This window comes from Coffea arabica, chromosome 8e, assembly GCF_036785885.1.
Source record: "Coffea arabica cultivar ET-39 chromosome 8e, Coffea Arabica ET-39 HiFi, whole genome shotgun sequence".
NCBI classification, from domain to species: Eukaryota; Viridiplantae; Streptophyta; class Magnoliopsida; order Gentianales; family Rubiaceae; genus Coffea; species Coffea arabica.
In genome coordinates this window covers 5,236,679-5,256,387 of record NC_092324.1, presented here as the reverse complement: position 1 = coordinate 5,256,387, position 19,709 = coordinate 5,236,679, and the positions used below count along the sequence as shown (strand labels likewise).

At 35.8% G+C, this 19,709-nt stretch overlaps 2 protein-coding genes across 3 annotated transcripts; one reads left to right on the top strand and one right to left on the bottom strand.

Moving 5' to 3' along the window:
• The first annotated feature begins 497 nt into the window (after positions 1-497).
• On the top strand, positions 498-1,204 carry LOC140012625 (uncharacterized). The gene is made up of 2 exons (XM_072060898.1): positions 498-530; positions 635-1,204. Exons 1-2 carry the CDS (start codon positions 498-500, stop codon positions 1,202-1,204), a joined length of 603 nt encoding a protein of 200 aa, XP_071916999.1.
• A 2,065-nt stretch (positions 1,205-3,269) lies between these two features.
• Positions 3,270-17,986, bottom strand: LOC113704434 (putative DNA (cytosine-5)-methyltransferase CMT1). 2 transcript variants are annotated; one of them, XM_027226338.2, is made up of 21 exons: positions 16,411-17,955; positions 15,135-15,169; positions 14,914-15,016; positions 12,412-12,516; positions 12,208-12,327; positions 11,929-12,022; positions 11,341-11,546; positions 11,175-11,240; positions 10,831-11,079; positions 9,810-9,868; positions 9,502-9,568; positions 9,087-9,416; positions 8,780-8,848; positions 8,582-8,668; positions 8,415-8,502; positions 6,008-6,129; positions 5,833-5,937; positions 4,903-4,946; positions 4,744-4,813; positions 4,520-4,623; positions 3,270-3,702 (listed from the first exon to the last, which is right to left on the bottom strand). In XM_027226338.2, the coding sequence occupies exons 1-21, from the start codon at positions 17,899-17,901 to the stop codon at positions 3,534-3,536; spliced, it is 3,783 nt and encodes a 1,260-aa protein (XP_027082139.1). In that variant the 5' UTR covers positions 17,902-17,955; the 3' UTR covers positions 3,270-3,533. The 2 variants fall into 2 exon arrangements, with proteins under 2 accessions (XP_027082139.1, XP_071918164.1); XM_072062063.1 differs by lacking the exons at positions 3,270-3,702; positions 4,520-4,623; positions 4,744-4,813; positions 4,903-4,946; positions 5,833-5,937 and adding an exon at positions 8,174-8,219 and having other exon boundaries at positions 6,089-6,129; positions 16,411-17,986.
• Positions 17,987-19,709: the final 1,723 nt, after the last annotated feature.

The following is a 19,709-nucleotide window of genomic DNA, read 5'->3' as shown; positions in this document are numbered from 1 at the left end:
CAAAAAAGACTCTATCTGGACTATGAAAACTCATCACTCATGCTCGTGGGCTACTTGTAGCATACTTAAGATCAGGGGTGAAGCTTCAAAGTTGATCACTCATCTTATCGGCAATGGTAGTTCTACTCATCTCTGGCTTGAACCATGGCATCCTCGAGGTGTCATTTGGAATTCCTTCACTTGGGCTACTCCGTTGATTACTTTGGATTGCAAGTTCGACAAAGTTTCAAACATTATCCACGGAGAGCAATGGAGACCACCAGATTTTGGCAGGAATTACACTCTATTCCAAGATTGAAGAACCAGCAAGACAGAATCATTTGGAGACCCTCACCGTCTAGGAACTTCACTACCAAATCTACTTGGAATGCTATCCGGACACAACAGGAAAGAGTTCATTGGTATAATCTGATCTGGTTTAAAGGTTTAGTACCAAGATATTCTGTCATTGCTTGGCTAGCATTAAGAGAAGCACTCCAAAGACAAGTTGTGTGAATATGGTGTTACAAATGATGGGAGCTGTTGCTTATGTGAGTTGCATATTGAAACTGTTCACCACCTATTCTTTCACTGCTCTTATAGTAAGGTTGTGTGGAAGATTCTCCTTAATCTTCTTGGGCTGACTTTCAATCAGACTCAAAATTGGTCACAAACTCTCAATTGGCTTTGTTCACATATTAGAGGGGCAGAGCTAAGGGGTCTCTTACGTAAGCTATCTTTTTGTGCTGCTGTCTATTTTATATGGCAAGAAAGGAACAACCACTTGTTTTGCCAGGAAAGCAGATCACCAACAGCATTAGCCCAGACTATTATAGATCAACTACAAAAGAAGATTGGGAGAAACTGTGAAATTAAGGACAACAGATCCTTAGCCACAAAATGGAGACTTCAAGCTGCTTTCTTTCATCCAACTATATTCTGGTGCAAATGGGAAGCTCCCAAACCTGGAATTAAATGCTTGAATTGTGATGGATCAGTCCAGGGAGACATAGGGGGTGAAGGGTTCATCCTTAGAGATGAGAATGGTGACATCTTAGCAGCTGGGGCTATTGGAGTAAGCGCAGACTCAATATTAATCCATGAGTTGGAAGCCATCAAGGAAGCATTGGTGTTTGCTAAACTCAAAGGATGGAAACGTATAGAGGTTCGCATTGATTCAAAGCTCGCTGCAGATATCTTAAATAGCAAAATTGACTGTCCTTAGAGGGCTCTAGTTGCATATTCTGATATAAAGGATTTAATTTCATACTTCAAGGAGTTGACTATATATTTTGTATATCACCAATGTAATCAAACTGCTGACTTTATGGCTAGTTATCTCAATAGGATGGATAAAGTTATTTTTGAATCAAATTTCCCCCTGATCTTCTTAGAATTGTAGATGAAGATAAGAGGGGAAAATTAACGGTTAGAGTGTAAATTCTTATTTTGTTATATAAAACTCGCCAATTCTAAAAAAAAAATTTCCTATTTATGGGGTAAAATAATTCAATTGGGGAAGTAGTATTAGTTATTTCGAAATGACTAAGAGATAGGATGATAAAATTTTAGACTGATTTATTCTTACAAATAATACAAATTTATATTCTAATAACTATATAACCCTACTCTCACATGATAATAAAACATGATGGACTAATTTGCCCCTATTGATTAATTTTGAAGTTTTTTTTGACTAATTTGCCCCTATTATCAACATAACAAAAGTTGAACTTATTACTCTTGTGAATGCTACAAATTCATACTCATTATTATATAACCATGCTCTCACATAACAATATGATAGGAAATGGACTAAGTTGCCCCTACTAATTATACTAAATTTTTTTGACTAATTTGCCCCTATTCATTATTTTAATTTTTTTGACTAATCTGACTCTACTAACATCGTAATAAAAGGACCAAACTGCCCTTGGACTGAATTGTTCTTACTAACCATATTTTCTCAATCAAATTCTGCATAAATACATAACTCTATCAATTGAGCTTTGTGAATGAGGATTTCAATAAGTTCAAACTTATTCAAAAAAAAAATCTTCTAAATTGGCTTGAGTTCAATTCATTTAAAACTCTTAAATGGGTTAGGTTTTATTTCATTTAATCCTAATTTAGCCAAAACTCGACCTATTATTTAATTGGATTTCAAATTTAGGTTCAAAAACTCGGTCAAAACTTATTTTTACGGGCTTGAATGGGTTGAGTTTGAGTGAATGTAAAATTTTATATATCAATAGTCTTGATTTACTTTATAATTCTAATGTTTCAAGCTACTCTATTCTAATAAAAGTTATAAGTTATTGAATTATTTTATTAAAGCGATGCTACAAATTAAGGGACGCTTTGGTCATTGAAATAGTAATAATACCTCATCCAATCTCTAACCAAACATTAGATAGGACTAATTTTCAACATATCCTATCCAATTCAGATCCAACCAAATTCTAGATAATGTGAAACTAGATAACATGAATTATTAATTTAAGGATAACTCAACTCGAGATTAATAGTCCAAGGATGAGTCATCCCATATCATCCCGTCTATGAAGCAAACGAATATTAATCCAAAGATGAGTCATTCCATTTCATCCATTCTGTGAACCAAACGAACCTAAATCTCTTGTAGTAATAAAGTTGAACGACTAAATAAGTGATTTACCATTATTTGATCCAAAGATTTCCCATAACTTGAGATCGGGTTAGGCAAATATTTGCTAGTTTGTTGTGTTTCTTATGAAATTAAGTGTAAAGTATGCCCCCTAATTAGGGGTGTAAACGAGTCAAGTTTAATCAAATAGTTTGCGAACTTACTCGATCAAAACTCGAGTTCGAACTCGTATTAACTGAATCGAGCTCGACGAGTTCGAGCAACTCAAACTACTTAACGAGTCGAGCTCGAGCTTAATATATGAAGCTTGAAAGCTCGTCCAGCTTAATCGATCTCAATCGAGCTTCATATATGTTTTTTTTTTTATTTTTCATCTATTAGTATGAAATGTCTATTTGTCCCTTGATTAAAATTATATAAAATTTATATTTATATTTTTTAAGCTCGATTAGACTCAATTGGGCTCGATAAGCATGAGCTCGAGTTCGACCTCAAGTAATGCAAAATAAAATCGAGCTCAAGTTTGATCTTAACTTTCAAGAGCTCGATGAGCTCGAGGTCAAGTTCGAATCCAAGTATTTTAACTCGAGTCGAGCTCAAGTAATATTAGAAATTCAACAACAAATGTAAATATAGCCTCGTTACTTAGCAACACAATTCAAGATTTCATTAAAGAATGAGGCCAAAATAGGTATAAATATTGCCTAACTTGTGCTACAAAAAGTAACATCCTTACACAATATTGAGTCTAATTATTTAGTTACAAAGAAGCATCTTCATGTATCTTCAATTACAGAACAAATAATGTTTAAACAACAATTGAATGTCTAGGGTGAAAAACTAATCATGCTAAAGGAATTGGAATTGCCTTAAAAATGTTGTAATATGCCACATATGAGACATAGAAGTAATATACATATCAAGAGTGTCAATTTCTCAAAACAACAATTTCATCCTTTAAAGGTTGGAGGAAGGAGAAATTGGAAGGTAGGGTTAAGAGTGGTTCATCACCACAGAGATTTTGAAATGTCATCCCAAGTGTATATCCTAATGCTTTTCCAACAGGAATAGCTACAGCATTTCCAATTTGACAATATCTGAAATAGCACAAAAGATACATTAATAGCTAGAGCATTTTCAACTTGACAGTATCTGAAATAGCACAAAAGATGCATTAAATCCTAGTGGGCTTCGCAGTATAATGAACCACAAACAAATATAACAACTATCCATTAGTTGAGACAGGTCAATTTGTTTACCACTCGAACCATGCGATGAGTCACTAGGATTCTATAATCAACCAAATAATCCCCCACTTTAGGAACAATAAAAAAAATATGAACAATTGCTGACAACAACAAGCTCTCCATTTTTCTAATCCTAATTGAGCAACAACAGACTTGAAGTCAAAGAGTCTGACAGAACTTCTTTCCAATAAAGAAATAAAAAATTCATAAATATCATCCATTCCCATTTATTTTGTCTTGCTTGCTGCCCTGCCAGCAAAAGTTGTCACTATATTTCTTTTCATAGATGCATGGGATGTAGAAGTTCTTTTTGTTGGCTTCATGACAAATGGACTCAAAGTTTTAGTTTGGACTGCACATACTATCTGATATGTTTTTCCTCCTATTCTTCCAACATGTATTATCTACATCACTGTATTTTCTGCTTAAACATTTCAACTTGTAGTTAACAAAGACCTGGTCTCATAAACTAGCAAATCAGCTGTTGAATAGAAAGAAATTCTAAACATCATCATAAACTATAGGAACTAAGATACAGAGAGGCCCACTATTACAGGATGCCACTGTGTTATTCACAGGGACATTTCATTGCATGCATAAACCAGAGGAAGGATTTGGCATTCAGGATAAATCTGTCAATAGAAAATTCTTGTTGAGCTATGAATACCTTTCTTTAATAGTCCCACAGAACCTGTAAAAGTCTGGGAACCCTTGTAGCCTTGCACACTCGCGTACAGTGAGTACTCGGTCTTGCTCAGGATGTAGAATAGCCTGCATTGTTGTAACAGACTTTAGACATTTGCAGATAGATGGTGTGCTCTTAGACCTTTCTCAGGCTTTCTTTCATTTTTCAAAAGAAAGATGATCAGCAAACAACGCTTTTAACATTACCTGGGACCGGTGGTGGGGGAAAGTTAATACAGTAGGCACAGTTTCATCCCACCATAATCTTGCAAAAGGCCTAACCACAATCAAAGATTCAGAAATACATCAGAAAGCAAGAAAAATTCAAGTATTAGAAGTTGGATGTTGATGTAGAGCATTGCAAACCTTTTAGACTTCCCTTTCTCAAAGGTAAAGACACAATCTGGAACCTGCAAGTCAATAAAAACAGTTGATGGTCACTGATCTTCAGAGCTATCAGGATTTGCTTTATAAAATTACAAAGAAAAGAGTTTATAGCTTTTCTCCAGACTGTTTCTGTGGTATTTCACTCGGGAAGATCTGAATATCCAGTCCAGCATCTAGAAGGAGTGCGGACATATGGAACATCAAAGTCAAAATTTTCAATTTCAAGTTCTATAAAATGAGATCTGTCTTTTTGATAGATTGAGAACATATTTCACAATAAATCTGGAAGAAAGTGCAGTTTGTTAGCAATACGGTCATAAGAAATGATGAAGATGTTTAGAAGACAGCATGATATGGGTCTAATATACTTCTTATTAGTTCAGGTAATACAAGGTGGCAGAGCTGTTATTGCACGAAGGAGTAAGCGACCAGAAACAACTGACCAGAATGTTTTAGAGATTCTTGGGTTAATTATGCATTTATGCGACTAAGGTTGTGCAATATACATTTATATGGATAAACAGATGACTTTCCTTCAGTATAGACAACTTGAAGAGTTTCATGAACATTTTTTTTACACATCTTAAGCACTTGAAGCCATCAGTAAGAAGTCACTAGTGGAGGTTCAGCAAATAGAGTTCATTTTCTGATTCAAGCAAAGGAAGATGTGTATCTTCAAGAGCCAAGAAATGAAAACAGTGCATAAATATGCTTCAGCATGTACTGGACAAATGATGAGTAACTATGCACAATCGAAGAGAGAGAGAGAGAGAGAGAGAGAGTTAGACAGTTTATCATCCCAAAGATAACCAAATGCAACTGACACCATTGATTGACAGCTTTTGATATAGAAAATCAACTTTAATGTGAACAGCAAAATGTTTTACAAGTTAAAATAAAGGGACTTACAATTGGCCCCCCAGAAGGTAGAACAAAAGTATCTTTGGTTGTATCTCGATGAACAACATTGTCATCTCCTACAATCACCCCAGGGAGGTCTCTAAAATTAGCACCCTGCAAGAATAAGGAATTAGACACCACAAGAGGCTTAAAGTGAAGCGAAGAAAGAAACATTTCAATTTACCTTTCTGTGAGGGATTTGACAGACTCGTAGGTAGTTATCCTCGTTCAAACGATAGGGCCTGTGATCATATAGCATCTGCTCTTTTGCTTCTGTAACTTGAATAGGCGTGGAACCCATCATCTCTGCTGACAGATGTGATTAATAGAATTAAGATGGTCAATTTTTGGCCTCGTGCATCTGCCCACACATATCAAGTGCATAAACCAGAACAGAAGGATTCCTCATGCCTTCTGTCAAACTTACAATTGGAAAATTTTGTGCTGCAAATAAATATGTGAACAAGTTGTGCACCAATAGGAATTTAATGCACACGATTTTACATGCATCAGGTAAATGAACAATAATACATGAAAGAAAGGAGATTTAAAGACAAGAAAATCTATAAATACGCTTAGTAACTAGCTGTAGGCATTTGTTTACAGCAAAGGTATATCGTCCATGCATGTGATCTTAAGTTAACCAGCTTGGTCCAAGGACATTTTAGTGTAGCTAATGCTAACACCTAAACTTATGATACTAGATAAATTTAGCCAACTTCCACTTTTCAAATATCTGCAAGCAACGCAATCATCCAAGATATTTACCATAGTGACACATATATCAACGGCTAAACCATTAATAAAGCAACAAGAGGATGGAATTAAGTGCAAAATTGTCAAGGTAAACAGAGTAACGTGCTCTATCAGGCTGCTGACAGCCTTATACACAAAATTGCACATCTACATGGAAATCCTCAAGCCTCAAACTAGTGCAACAAATGTGTTATCAAAACTAGAAGAATGCAAAAGGTTTTTGTACAAACAGTGTGTATGTACTTAGAAATCTAGAGATACAAAGAAAGAAGAGTCGGAAATTATAAGTGCCAAAAAGATTTTTGATATGCTCACATTAGCATTCTTGAACGAATAACAAGAGCTCATGTCTCTTTATCAATGTAATTCCAAATCTGAAACAAGATCAATGCAAATATTTCTAAGTCGCAGAGAAACCACTGGACATGTTCTCAACCAAGATGAGAGGGATAGTATTGGAATACATTTTATTTTTATATACATCTGATCATCAAGAAAGACAAAAAGAACTGCTCTGGTTTCTAATTTCTTTCTTTCTTTTTTATATACATCTGCTCTGGTTTCTAATTTCTTTTTATATACATCTGATCATCAAGAAAGACAAAAAGACCTGCTCTGGTCTCTAATTTCTTTCTTTCTTTTGTATTTTTTTTTTAAATTGTCATGTCATCTTAGGGACATCCAAGTACATGTCATGGGACAATATTCACTAGCCACCTTCACCAAGAAAATTGCCTGGTTATCTCTCAAGTAGAATTCAATGTACTTCTAAACTCTCGAAACAGTTAAAACTATTCTTCAGTATCAAAATTGGCCATTTGCACTTAGAATCTGTTACAGCATTATTAACCTAAAAGCAAATAAGAAATGAATTCTGTTCTGCAATACAGATATCCGGACAATACTCTACACCATTTCAACAATTTGCTATATGATTGCCTTATTGGCTAACAATTAAGTTAGTTGAGCATTTCTTCCTCAATCTTTTATTAGTTTATGTGGTTGATTTAAGTCATCCAGTGATTCATTTTCTTTTGGGGGTTGGAAGCAACAGTTCTGCAAGAGAAATAAGTTGCGTACAAACTTTCCTTTGATAAGATGTCAAGGGTACCAAATGTGGTCCCCATTTATAGTAGACTACGATGGCAAAATCATCTGTAAGCTTTTTGGTCAAACTAGGAATGGAAGGACGAAGAAGGGAGTAAGGGACTTTGAAACAATTTAATCTCATACATGCTTCTCCTCACATTTCAAATAAGTCAACTATCACTGCTCCTAAATCCTAATCTGCTGGCCTCACATTTAGCTATAAAGTAATTACCTTTTCTGTGGCTTGTGCCCTCTGCAAAGTGTTAAGCACAATGGCATTTTAAGTATTAAAAGAAGAAGATACTCAAAGTTGAAGTGCATTGACAACATTAGCATTAAACTGAAAGCTGGAGCTCTGACAGCTTATTCTAACAATAATTAATCACATGAGACCAAGTAAGCATATTGAGGGCTCCAACTACTTCTATAAGAAGGTGGCATGACGTAATATGGCACAATCATATCATGGTTGTAGTCACTCAGAAAGCATACAGGATATCTTTACCATGGCTTTTGGTATTTCATATCCAACTGTTAGCAACTGATAGAACCTAAGTTTCATGTAACACAATAGACAAAGTCAGGAAATGAATCAGATTCAGCAAACCAGAATGGACAAACTCAAAAGCACTGAGAAAATTACATAGTTCCACACTAAATACATGCAATGATTGAAAGTGCATAGAGAGAACAGCCAGTAATAATTTAAACAGCACATACTTTGGCCTAAGATGCAAAAGCATTACCTTCTTTACTCAATCTTATGTATCTTTGGAAATCAGTCCCTGGAGGCTTGTCATATGCCATCTTCTCACGAGATTCATGGTTTGTGACCTACAAATAAGATTGAATGAGAATAAATTTTGGAAATTTAAAAAATGAAATATGCCACGTCCAAAGTCCATAAGCATACAGCTGGAAGGTCGGAGATTGCGTCCTGAAGAAAAACAGCTTCCTCAAGTTTGCGAGGTTGGCCTTCGTCATAAGCAACAGTGTTCCTCTGCGATGATGGGGGCAAATTAGAATGCAATATTAGGTGTAGGAAGTGGAAATAGAGATAACATCTGCATGGATAAATGCACAGCAGTAGAAACGCTAGATATATGAATACCTCAAATTCTGGTGGAGGCCAATATCTTACAACTACATCATGTGTAGGAAGTGGAAATGGAGGTAATCTCTGCACAGGCAAAAGACAACTAATGAGACTGCCCTTCTCTTATCTGGAGTGCAATTAAGCTTTTCATTTTTTTAAAATTTTTTTGACATTTCAATTCTAATTAACACCATAATTTAACTGAAAGAAGTCATGGAGGATAAAAAAAAGAATAGGAAGGGCTATTTTATCACTAGTAGCATATCTGCAAGAATCAAGTTTGGCTTCACGTATTGTAATATAAATGGGGTAATATATCCACCTCACTTGGAAGTGCACCCCATATAAAAACGCGTAAGCGGAATTGTGGAAGGCCGTAACAACCAGCGGCAATAGTTCCTAGCCTTGCTTGGTATTTCATATGCACTAAACGACTTAATGCATATCTTCCTAGAGAAGCTCCATCAAGCCTCAAAATGTCAACCACATTTTCCATAAGGACAAACTTGGGCTTCAAGAATTCCACTATGTCCATAAAAACCACAATCTGCTGATTCCTTTCATCAGTCAAAGGATCCTCGACATTGCGATAGCGATTATAGCCACTAATGCCTTGGCAAGGAGGTCCCCCACAAATGACATCAACATGACCCTAAAACATATAAAGGTAACAGTATATTGATATCACTAGTATGAATGGACCAACTCAAATCAGACAATTGGCTTAAGTAACTTACTGGAAGAGGTAAGATTTTAGATCTTAATCCATTTCTGACAAAATCCTGTATCCGTTCTTGACAATTGCTGAAAAATTCGCATCAGTAAGCATTTATCTCATATCTAGGGTAGTAACTGCTCTCATCACCCATATTGGCTTAGACCAATAATGAAGTTTCAAAAGACGGAAAGAATTAAGACAATACCAGAAATGGAAATCAGTGAGTCACAGGAGTAACAAGTTTAAACATATTTATAGTAAAAAATGTCAATGTAATTATTTATTTTAATTGAAGTAAAACAAGGCCACTATATATAGGCAGGATACCTTAACCCTTCAAATGGCTCCCATGTATCTTCATCAGGACCATATCCTTTCCAGCGAACCTGTTAAATCAGCCATGTGCAGCAAATGTCATAACCAAGAAAACTTGCTCCTCAAAATCAAATTAATTTCAAGAGAGTATAATAAGAATGGTAGAATACTAAACAAGTCAGCTTAACACTTAATGATAGATAGAACGGAAGGCATCATAAAATTCTTGATGAAGTATAGATGAACTGGCTGCTTCTCCTCAAGAATCACTGAGTCTGCTCCTTTACCACTATGCCGAACAGAAGGCATAGATGAACTGGCAAAGATAAACAAGTCAGCTTAACACTTAATGATAGATAGAACGGAAGGCTTCATATAATTCTTGATGAAGTATAGATGAACTGGCTGCTTCTCCTCAAGAGTCACTGAGTCTGCTCCTTTAACACTATGCCGAACAGATGAATAGGTGCTTTATACAGTAGCATGCAACAGACAAAATTTTACAGACTTGTATATTTACAATTAGTTGATCAATTTGTTAATTTGACCACATCATGGTTTAATCCACATTGAGATTAACAAAAACAAATTTTTTTAAACAATTTTCAGCTCTTCGACCTTGAAAGAAATTTGTAATAGCTGCATTTAGCATGTGAACATGAGATAACCAAATATATCATCTTAGATGTTGAATCTTATGTGCAGGTGTTTTAAGCTTGTAGAATCAGCACAATGCTAATGGTTTAGAATCATATGCCCTTATTTTACACTCTACAACAGTCTGACTTACAGGATCAAAAGCTTTCCATTGGCATTCACTCATATGAACATCGAAAATAACATACGAAGTTACTGACCAGGAAACAAAAGAGTTATAAAGGCATTCCTATCAGTAATTCCTTGACCAACAGTCATGCTGGATCACTCACAGACCGGCAAAAGTACTTAAGTCAGTGGCCACGCATTGTAGTACTCCATATCCAAGATAAATGTTACTTACAGTACCACAAAATCCTAAACATCGGATAAGTACCTTAAAGTGGAGCCCGTGCTTTCCTGTTTCGTTGGGATCACCATAACAAATGTCAACTAGACATGAAACTTCATATTCTCCATCAGGGTCCTTGTTAGCCAACTTTGAGGTTTCATTGCTTTCCCCTTCTATCTGGTTATCTGTGCCATCTTCAGGGGGGTTCTTTAAGTCATTGAAAATGTAAGATTCACATAATTGTTTCCATCTTTTCAGCAGCTCAAGAAAATCTTCGGCAGACTCATTTCTAACCTATACATGAAAAGATAGTTCTAGTTCATTCTCCTATGAAGGCTGCAGACTCAAACTAAGAGTATATTATCCAACAGCGGACAGAAATTACTAACTTGAGTTTCTGGATGATTTAGCTTCAAGCTGTCGCATGCAGATTTTTCAAGATCAACTGCCCATCTCTAAAACAAAGGAAGAACATACTAAAGAATTCGATCGTGGACCCATAAATGACATCAATATAGTACTTTAGATTTGGCAGTATATAGGGCCAAATATTACCGTCACAACATCTATACTAGAGACCTTGGCACCAATCCCCAATCCAGTGGACATCCCGCCACAACCAGAGTATAAGTCCAATAGGGCCAACTCTGATTTGAGAGGCCCAGAACCAGAGAAAACCTCCAAATGTGTTGCGGTAATTGGAGCATGGAAACCTTCAACAGGTTGAAGTGAATGTGAATCATCAATCTTGTAGGAGTTATCTGTGACAGTTAAAGAGAATAGAAGACCATAAGAACCGTGTTACATTCTTAGCAGTCATAGGCTTCAGTCATCAATGGTATCTGTACTTCCTGTGCAGATTTGATAGAAGAGCAAATATTGCAGAAAGAAATAAAAGGAAAAGGATCATTTAATGAGCGTATTATGTATATAGCAAGTTACGTGTTTGTATGCATATTTGTGCGTCATCTCTTATTGCCAGTAGTGGGGGCAGGATGAGCAAGTGACACCATCAATTATCGAAAAAAGCTTTCTACACAATAAATACCAATGGGTTTGGCACAGATTTTTGTTCTTTTATTTTCAAAATCAAGCAAGGATGGAGTCACCATACAAATGTAACATCTTATCAGTACTACTTACCTGTCTGCAGGTTGTGGAATGTTGAATATTCCACACTGTACTCCATATCATAATAAAAGTCAGCCAGTGGAATAGTGTCTGATTCGAGGCCTACCTGATATATGAACAAAATTACAACAAAAAGAAGGAAACTGTGCACAACAGGAACAAGATGAACAACTTAGAAGGGGAAGAGAAAACACAACAATAAAACTGATAATGCATGAATTAAGAAAATGTGTATGAGGTAATATAACTCAAGAAAACTTGCAAATGGAAACTTTCAAAATTGGAGCATACTGCGAGTGGTATTTCTGCTACGTGGACCTTGGAGAGAATGCAATCAAGCAAATTATCATTCATCATAGTCGAGTAGAATATCCGCTTCTCGTCATGAAAAGTAGCAGCTTCTTTGATAACCTGAAGCAATCCAAAACATCCATAAGCTGAAAAGAGTGAACACTGAGTTTTGGTAAAAGCAGGAGATCGGTGAAGCACACTCACTGTATCTTCAACTCTGAAATACCATTGAACCCTGAAGTAATCCTCTCCTTGTGTAGTTCTAAAAAATTCCAGAATCCTACCAATATGCTTCTTCCTTCCTTCACCCTGAAGGAATTGCTCAATGCATAAATTATACCTTGTTTTCAAGACATAGCCAAATGAATGATTCATGAATATCACATTTGTAGCACAGGAATTTCAATATGATGCATCAGGTGAAGCCATATATATCCCCACAAGGAGAGGCATAATTTTAGAACTTTACCCATATTCACCTCTGTATATGGATCCCCTGTCAACCAGCATGATAATATTAAGAAGAAGTTCAAAACATCAGGTTTTGCACAAAGCATAACAGGGATTATAGAGTCCATCACATGTATGGGACATTCCCTAGAATCCAAGGCTTCCAACACATCCACAAGCTGAATCGACATGGGCAATCAGATGCATAATACCATCATACACAGCTAATCTGAAGGTTTGGGTACTTACACTATATAATATACAATTCCAGCTCTTCATTTATGCAAAAAACCTTTTTCTGATATCTATAACAGCTAATTTTTTAACTCCTCACATCCAAGTTTGGAATCCCATTCCATTTTTGGAGCTTCTACATGAAGCCATTCCAGGCATATGATGTTAATTTATCACTTGACAAGGGTTTTTTTTCTTTGGTCTTGTCATGCAATTTTAATAAGAAACCAAAGTAAACCTAAACAGTGGGACGATGAACTAACCAGAAAGTGAAAAGTCCAAACAAGATATACATGAAAGAGGAAGAGAGTTGAAAGAACAGTATTTCAAAGCTTGTCCAAAAGAAATAACCTGGTGGCAGGAACAACTAACATGAATGGATTAGAATATTATAGTCATGCATCAAGTAAATTATTGTTAACTTACATGAACGGATTAGAATGTTATAGTCATCAAATATTGTGCAGATAATCAGCAACAATTGATAAATTAAGGTTTACTAATAAAAAAAGTAATTATTGCTCCCATATTAATGCATTTTTTCTTAGTGCTTTATTTGCACAAAATAGTGTCTTCATTGTCTGTAAGAGGCATTATCCACTTCGTTCGCAAGTCACTTTTCAGATCTTACCACTTAATGCAAAACAGGCAAGTCCATATGAAGTGGAACTCCCGCAAAGCACCTAAAAGGCAGACTTCTTCAACTTTTGCCTCTTAAGATACTAATCTTGGGAGTCTAGTTTCTGGTTCTTAAGAGCCATAAAAGGTAGAATTAGTGTGTCCAGAGTACTGAAATCCAAGAACAGGAAACAGAGTAACACTAAGTTGTGCCTTTTAGATTAGCTAATGATCCAGCACCCATTCTATGGTGCGAATTGACAAGCATTTCAGAAGCCTACATAGAGAACGGCTTATGGAAGAAATTTTGGTTCAAAGGAAAGGGTCAATGGTGTCTAATTCAGCCATATATTCTCTACTTCCATTTATTAAGCTAAATCCTGGTGTTGGGAATTTTCTCAAGCCTCGTACCTTTGAGGGTACCTTTGTAATTCCATTAAATGAAGCAAAAAGGTCCCAATAGAGTGTTAGTGCTGCATGTCCTTACTCCTTAAGAGTCTTCCTTCTAAGCTTTGTTTCCTATATACTTTGGGAGAATATTCTTGTTACTGGGATTCATATAAGTTTCTCATGCTTTAATTTCATGAATATATTTCTTCAAAATCTACTTTTTTTATTCCTTATTTTCTTCCTCTGCACTCCTTCTCTCTGACTGCCTAATTTGATTGTCTTACTTTGCAATAGAAACTACAGCAGAAATTACTCAAATTTCTTCCACCTATAGCCTCTTATTCCAGATTAAACCAGACAATGAAATTTATGTTGAACCAGCCATGGTTAAAAGAGAAAGAGGGGCGCATTGAAGAACTCTTACCAGCTGCGCCAAACCAATGCACAAGAAACTGAGATTCGAGGGGCATGCTTCTCTACTACATGAAAGGTGTACTTTACACTTCACTCTCTCATGATTTTTGTGAATGTTCTGAATTACAAAAAAAATGGTCCATCAAAGAGGAAAAAACCATGATTTTAAGCTCGGAAAGCTTATAATTTGTCTTTTTTCTTTTGACTGTTTTGAAGCAGTCATCTTTCATTTCAAGGCTTTTCCTTCATTGTTTACGAAAAAGATGACTGCTAGTGACCATTTCTTAAATTGATTGACTGACATGCACTGGTGGATTTGGCTGTCACCATGTCCTGAATGTATCACATTAAAATAAGAGACTACATGCTCTGGTATTAAGATAATTGACAAGTAATCTGAAAGACACAGCATGGAATCATGACAGAAAAATAAATAATGCAAAGTAATCAAGCCTAACTGAAGTTACTGTTTCAAACCATACGACCTGTTTTACCCAAAAACAGCAATATCATTGCACAAATATTGATACATTAGCAGAGATAGGTACTTGCCAGAGATTTTGAGAGTCAAAATTAAAAAAAAAAAACTATCATAAGTACCTTTATGTATGCGCAATCTCCAATACTTAACACACAACCATCAACATTAGCCTGTGCATAATGAAAGTCTACATTCAATATTGTTTCGTCTTCTTCACCAGCACTGCAATATGCACATAAAGAAGTTCATAGCGGAAACAATATGCTGGATATGTAACAGAAAGGGAAAACAGGGAATATTTTGTTACGATGAAGGAAACAGATTCAGAGTTACCACTTACTTTAGGATCCAGCCCTCATTCTTAGATCTATGGCTCTGCAAACTCCAACCACAATCAGGAAGTTAGTTCATGTAATAAATGTTGCCTATGATGCATATGAGACCACATGACTAAATCATAACTATTGAAGAGTTTTAGAACAATGATAATATGCTCAAAACAAATACTGAATGAAAACTAACATCTATATCATTGCCTCTGGAATCAAAACCTACTCCAAAGTTTTTATTAATTGCAATTCCTTGTGCATTCTATGGCAAGCAATGCCTGCATTCGGTAACAGAATTCAGTACCCGATGAACTTTTCTTTCATTTTCAGAGGAAAAGGAAACAACTCTTTATTTTCATACTTCACCTGAAGTCACACCTGCAACAAAGCTCCCCTTCCAAGGCCACATTATGGGTTGTTTTGCACAACTTCTAAGAATATCTTACTTTTCAGTATACTAATATCAACAAAGTTATGGTAATTATACTTATTGCCTCAAGATTCTAAAGTTTGACACTTAACCCAGAAATTACACATGGATGAAAGAATAAGGAATCAGAAACCATAAAGAAATCTTGACACAAGCAGGCAAGCAAGTAGTGCAAAGACGTGCTTGATTTCACCAGCTTTTTATCCCTCTGTACCCGAACCAGACACCCTCTCATCAACATCACCAGTGCATGAGAGGATGTTGGTATTTTGCCAACCTTATAAATGAAATAGACAATTACTTGTCAGAGAACCCCTTCCCCATTGGGAGACCTTGACCTTACACTCAGTTATGTTTGAGATTAAGATGCTTTGATCTTCAAAATGTCAACGTATAAAAGAACTACGACAGCAAACAAGCACATATTTGGTCACTGATGTGTTGTACAGTCTTGACAAATTGCTTAAAGCTAAACACCCTGATATGTTTTAATTGCAAAACTGTGTCCATATAACATGTTCACAGTCTTGACTGTTGAAGAGTATATCTTTTATAGATGTTAATGGAGCAATTTGTACAATTTTTTTTCTTTTTGCTGTAAGTGAGCATTCTGTACAGTTTGATACATAGCTGTACACAATCAAAAAAGATGCAAAATCACGAGTCAACTACCTTATTTGATTTATCTGCCGAGGGCCAAAATCAAAAGAGAGACTGATCAAAGGGTGTAATAGAGGTATTAACCAAAGGACATAAACCACCCAAAAAGAGGAATTCAATACTATAGACAACTCCATGATAAAAATGCAATAAAAAACTTGAATCAAAATAAAATTTACGAGTAAAATAAATCAGACCTTCAAATCATAACGCCAACCCCATCGCTCTCGAGCTTCTTCTTCCGGAATTGGCTCCCCCACAAAGAAAGCAACACTCTTCCGCTCACTCTCTCTTTTCTGAGGAATCTTATTTTCCACTGGTGGCTCTTTATTTCTTGTAATGCCCCTTTTCTTTAAAGAGGACTTTTCTTGAACTTTTTCATTTCCAACTATCTGATACGCAATTTTTCTAGACCTCAAGAACTTTTCACTCAAGACAGCTACCTCACAATTTTCTACAGCACTTACGTCCACCAATTCAGTCTCAATTTTCTCAGAATCATCACTCACATCTACATCGTCATCTTTAGAATTGTTATTCTCTAAAGCTTCAGGCAATTCAAATTCTATCCCAATATTCCTCAACCGCTTTTTGCCCATGTCACCGAAATCACTTCCCCCAGAAGAGCTTTCTGCCAAATCACTATTTGGAGAAATTTGGGTTAATTTGAACTCTATTTTCCTAGACCTCAGCCGCTTTTGACTCACATTATTTTTATCACTGCCCCCAAAACTACCAGCTTTTAGCTCACTTTTAGGCGAAGCTTCAGGCAATTTGAACCTAATTTTTCTAGACCTTAACAACTTTTCACTCACATTACTCGATTCATTTCCCTCTGCAGAGTCCATTCTCTCAGAACCACTTTTCTGTGCTTTTTCTTTCTCCTTTCCAACATGCATTGTTATGATTCTATTCCTCAACCGCTTCTCATGCGAAACAAGCTTTTCAACTGACGAACCTGGCTCAGGCAATGCCAGCAATTCCCCACACATGTCCGGATTCAACCTTGGGGATTTCCTCAAGGACTTCCCACTCAACTTGCATTTCCTCAAATCACTTTTCCCTGATGAACCTGGCTTAGGAAGAGCAAGAAATCCCCTGTTCAAATTCCCATTTCCATCCTCATCCAAACTCTTATTCGACCTCGGAGACTTCCTCAAACGCTCAAAATCGACCTTAACCTTTTTTGAACCCGACCCATTTGCCGATCCATGCAATGCACTTCGATTTTCCTCAAAACGCAGCCTTTTCTTGGACCCTCCAAAAAACCCACCTCCCATTTCTGTCAAATTTGCACTCTTTCCCTTTGAAAGGAATCTTGGAGAGCTCCTTCTCTGAATTTCAGGAGTTGTTGAAGCAGATGAAGGCAATGCAAGAAGTTTACTTTCAGAGCTACTTCTGTACTTATTAGTAGTGTACCTTGGCGATCTTCTTAAGCACTTTACTTCCAAATTAGGGTCGTAGATTTGTAAAGGGATGGCCTCTGCTTCTTCATTCTCCAAATGCATGGAAAGAACTATTGACTTTTCTGAATTCACCGATGCTGCTCTGCTCTTTTCCTTCTTATTCAAAATTGGCTTGGCTTCAGGAGTTGATGAAGCTCGAGAAGAAGAAAGAAGTCTTGGGGATTTTCTTCTGATTATGGAAGTTAATTGATTACAATCCTTTGGTTGTTTTCCAGTCGCCATTATTGATTCTTGGATTCTTTGGTTTTGCCAGTAGTTGAAAGGGAAAAGGCTGGCTATAGCCTATAAATGACTAGTTTTTTCAATAGTTGGTGGAGTGGCAAACAGGTAATAATGTGAAGTTTTCAGGGTTAGAATGGAGATAATACACAACCAATGTGATTTGAACAGGAGATGAGTTTAAGGAAACCTATCAAAATATCAAATTTGCTTTCCTATTAAAGCATTAATTAAGTCAAATTTGCTTGCAAATTAAAAACAATACTAGAAAATAAGGCTATGTTGCAAGTCAAATTAGTCAATATGCTTTTTCTTCTATATAGACTAAGTATTTAATTTTGGTATTCATTTTCTATATAAACTAAGCATTTAATTTAGTTTCTTCATGTGCTTTCTTGATAATATGCCGTTCAGATTTTGGAATTTAATGTAAGATAAAAAAAAAAGATATTTAAAAATGCATCAAAGTTTTTTTTTTTTTAACGAAAATTTGCAATCCAGATATGAATATTCTGTGAATGTAAGGAAAATCAATATATAGATGGGAAAATCTGAAAACTGAAAAGGAAGTGGAATTACTAGTGGAGCGTGCCGTTTGAGGTGGTGGGGTTCAGTCAGTTTCAGACTTTTAGTCCAGTGGATGGATAATGTGATTGGGTTTGCCTGGATTTGATTTTCAACTTTCAAGAACTGCAGGACTTATTCATGCCAAAGTTGTTTAGATTTTGGGAAAAACCAGAATTGCTTTTTCACTGCGTGTTTACTGTTTACCGTCCATAGAAAGAGAAGCACCCCACAGTAAGCAAGGTGTTCCAAATTTACTGTGGGCGTGTGGCTGGGGCTGACAAATGAGAATGGTGAATCATGGAGAAGACGTTAATATGGAGAAAATTATTTATCCTAAGACTATAGCCAATATGGATCTCATCTGTGTGGACAAGAGATTATTTGATAAAAATTATTTGAAATAATACACTATGGTAAATTTTATTATATGATAGATATTAAATAAAAGTGTGATTAAAAATATATTAAAAAAAAGTTAAAAAATACATTTATGATACAAATAAAACTAATTGGATTAGAGATTATGGGTTGATTGACGGACAAGGAGGGAATTAAAGGGACAAGGAGGGAATTAAAGGCACAAGGAGTTGTCATATACTGCCATTTTGGACTAATCATGGCACATATGACACATCAAAATATAAAGTTTGAAAAACACGCAGTTTGTTTGGATAGGAGTTTATTTGAGATAATTACTGTAACACTTTTTATAATGTGATGTATGTGAGATAAAAAATTGATTGGAAAAATAAAAAAGTGATAGGGATTTGAGAAACAAATTATTTTTTTTCAAATCATTTCAATCCAAATATGTATCTCGGATAAAAAAAACTAATAAGGATAGTGTTGTTATATGAACATTAATTAAATATATTATCTTTATTATTAAATATTCTACAAGTAATATACATCATGTCGAAGACGTGTTACATCATTCAGGAAGGATTGTCCTGTCGTCCCCGAGAAAAGGAACCAGGATGTATCGATGATGTAGAAAGCAGAGGTACCTCTGATGGTAGAATTTGCACTTTGCAGGAGCAGGACTTCGGATTTAAGCAGCTCCTTTTGTTCCTAAATTTTGCCATTTTTGAATTCAAAACAACAGGTGGGTGAGACTGACACCACACAAGTCAATTTAGCCGTTACAAGTGTTATGTTTTTGTCGCTTTGTTGAAAGCAAAATTATTAGGGAAGATGGATTACTTTCGTTTCGCAAAAAAAAAAAAAAAAAAAAATTATGGCAT